We start from the raw sequence: 1369 nt of genomic DNA, 5'->3' as shown, positions 1-1369 counted from the left end.
TGTTCCTTTGCTTGATCCAATCAAATAGTTTAGCACAACAAAGGAAATTGTTCATAAGGACGTGATAAAGCTATGTCGAATTTAAATGCAGATCAACAAAACAGTTCCTACATTGTCTGGAGTGAGGTATAATTAAAGCGAAGAAGAGGGCTGTAAATATGAGAGGTATACGTGATGTAAAACTGAATATTATTCATGGCAGTGTTTGGGTAGTGATTGAAAAAGCTGGAAGATTAAAGACATTCTTTGGAAATGTCCCAGCATCTTGGGGATTCCCCGATAGACATGACTGCTTATATAAAAGTATTGAGGTTAAAAATATTTTTTTTAAGAACAAAATATGGCCTCAGTTTGAACAAAAACATTTTGTGAAGGTGCACTTTAGAGGGACAATGGGAACACGTTTAGGTTTTTGGGTAATACAGTTTATATATTGGCCCCATTACATTGATTTGTTGTCTGATCTTAACAAACGCATTTATTTTACTTGTATGGGAAAAATATATCTTCCTAATGCACTTTATAGAATGTTTTATACTATATTGACGATAAAGGGTTGTAGCTATGAGAGCTCAGGGTGTTGAGTTTAGCGATGAGCAGAGGCCCAATGAGCTTCAGAAAGCAAGGGGTTGAAACTATTGAGTAGAGCCGCTAGAAATTGTCTTTGGAATTAATTACAAAAAAGATATGGGGCATTTGATTTATGCAAGGGGACATTGACATATGCATTTTAACTTCTTCATTTCTTAATTTCATTATAAAAGCAATGCCCGGTCTTCAAATTTTCATTACTAAACTTCACTATAAATAAACTTTAACCTCTTTTTCAAAGCAGGCGTTTCGTACGCCCTCTCGACCCAAAATAAATCATTTAATTCAGAAGGAAAAACTTCCGACCCTGCCTGTCAGGGCCAACTCGGGCAGAAGGAGATACAGCAGCACAGCAGAGGAAGACCGATACACTCGATAAAACTCTTCTCCCCTGTCGAGAATCGAACTCGGGTCTCCTGCGCGTGACAGTGAAGCGCCTAACCGCTACACTACAGACGCCTGTGTTTTTACCTCTTCATTACTCAACTTCACCATAACAGCAATGCTCGGCCTTAATTACTTCTCCACAACTAAACTTTAACATAAAAGCACTGCTGGTAATCTTTTGTAACCTTATACACATCTAGCATTTGTTTTAAACTTCGATGTAGCCGCTGATGTTGACGATGAAAACAATAACGAGAGCACCGATGATCAAGCCACAGATGTGTAGAGCGGCCATGACCTTGGCCTCTGACCCCCCACGGGCCATGAGGCTGTCCAGCTGGGAGCTCATCTCTGGAAGCTGTGGGCGAGAACACAGAGAGGTGGGTGGGGG

General features: G+C 40.2%; 1 protein-coding gene across 1 annotated transcript in view; it reads right to left on the bottom strand.

Moving 5' to 3' along the window:
- Positions 1–750: 750 nt before the first annotated feature.
- LOC106011447 (metal cation symporter ZIP14) overlaps positions 751–1369 on the bottom strand; it is a gene marked incomplete in the record, with an annotated part of 32778 nt that continues 32159 nt past the window's right edge. Inside the window, 1 exon segment of the mRNA XM_035969132.1 lies at positions 751–1336. Within this exon segment, the coding sequence (XP_035825025.1) occupies positions 1187–1336 (150 nt within the window).

This window comes from Aplysia californica, unplaced genomic scaffold, assembly GCF_000002075.1.
Source record: "Aplysia californica isolate F4 #8 unplaced genomic scaffold, AplCal3.0 scaffold00118, whole genome shotgun sequence".
Lineage (NCBI taxonomy): Eukaryota > Metazoa > Mollusca > Gastropoda > Aplysiida > Aplysiidae > Aplysia > Aplysia californica.
The sequence above is the reverse complement of the archived record's forward strand: the minus strand, read 5'-3'. Positions and strand labels throughout refer to the sequence as shown.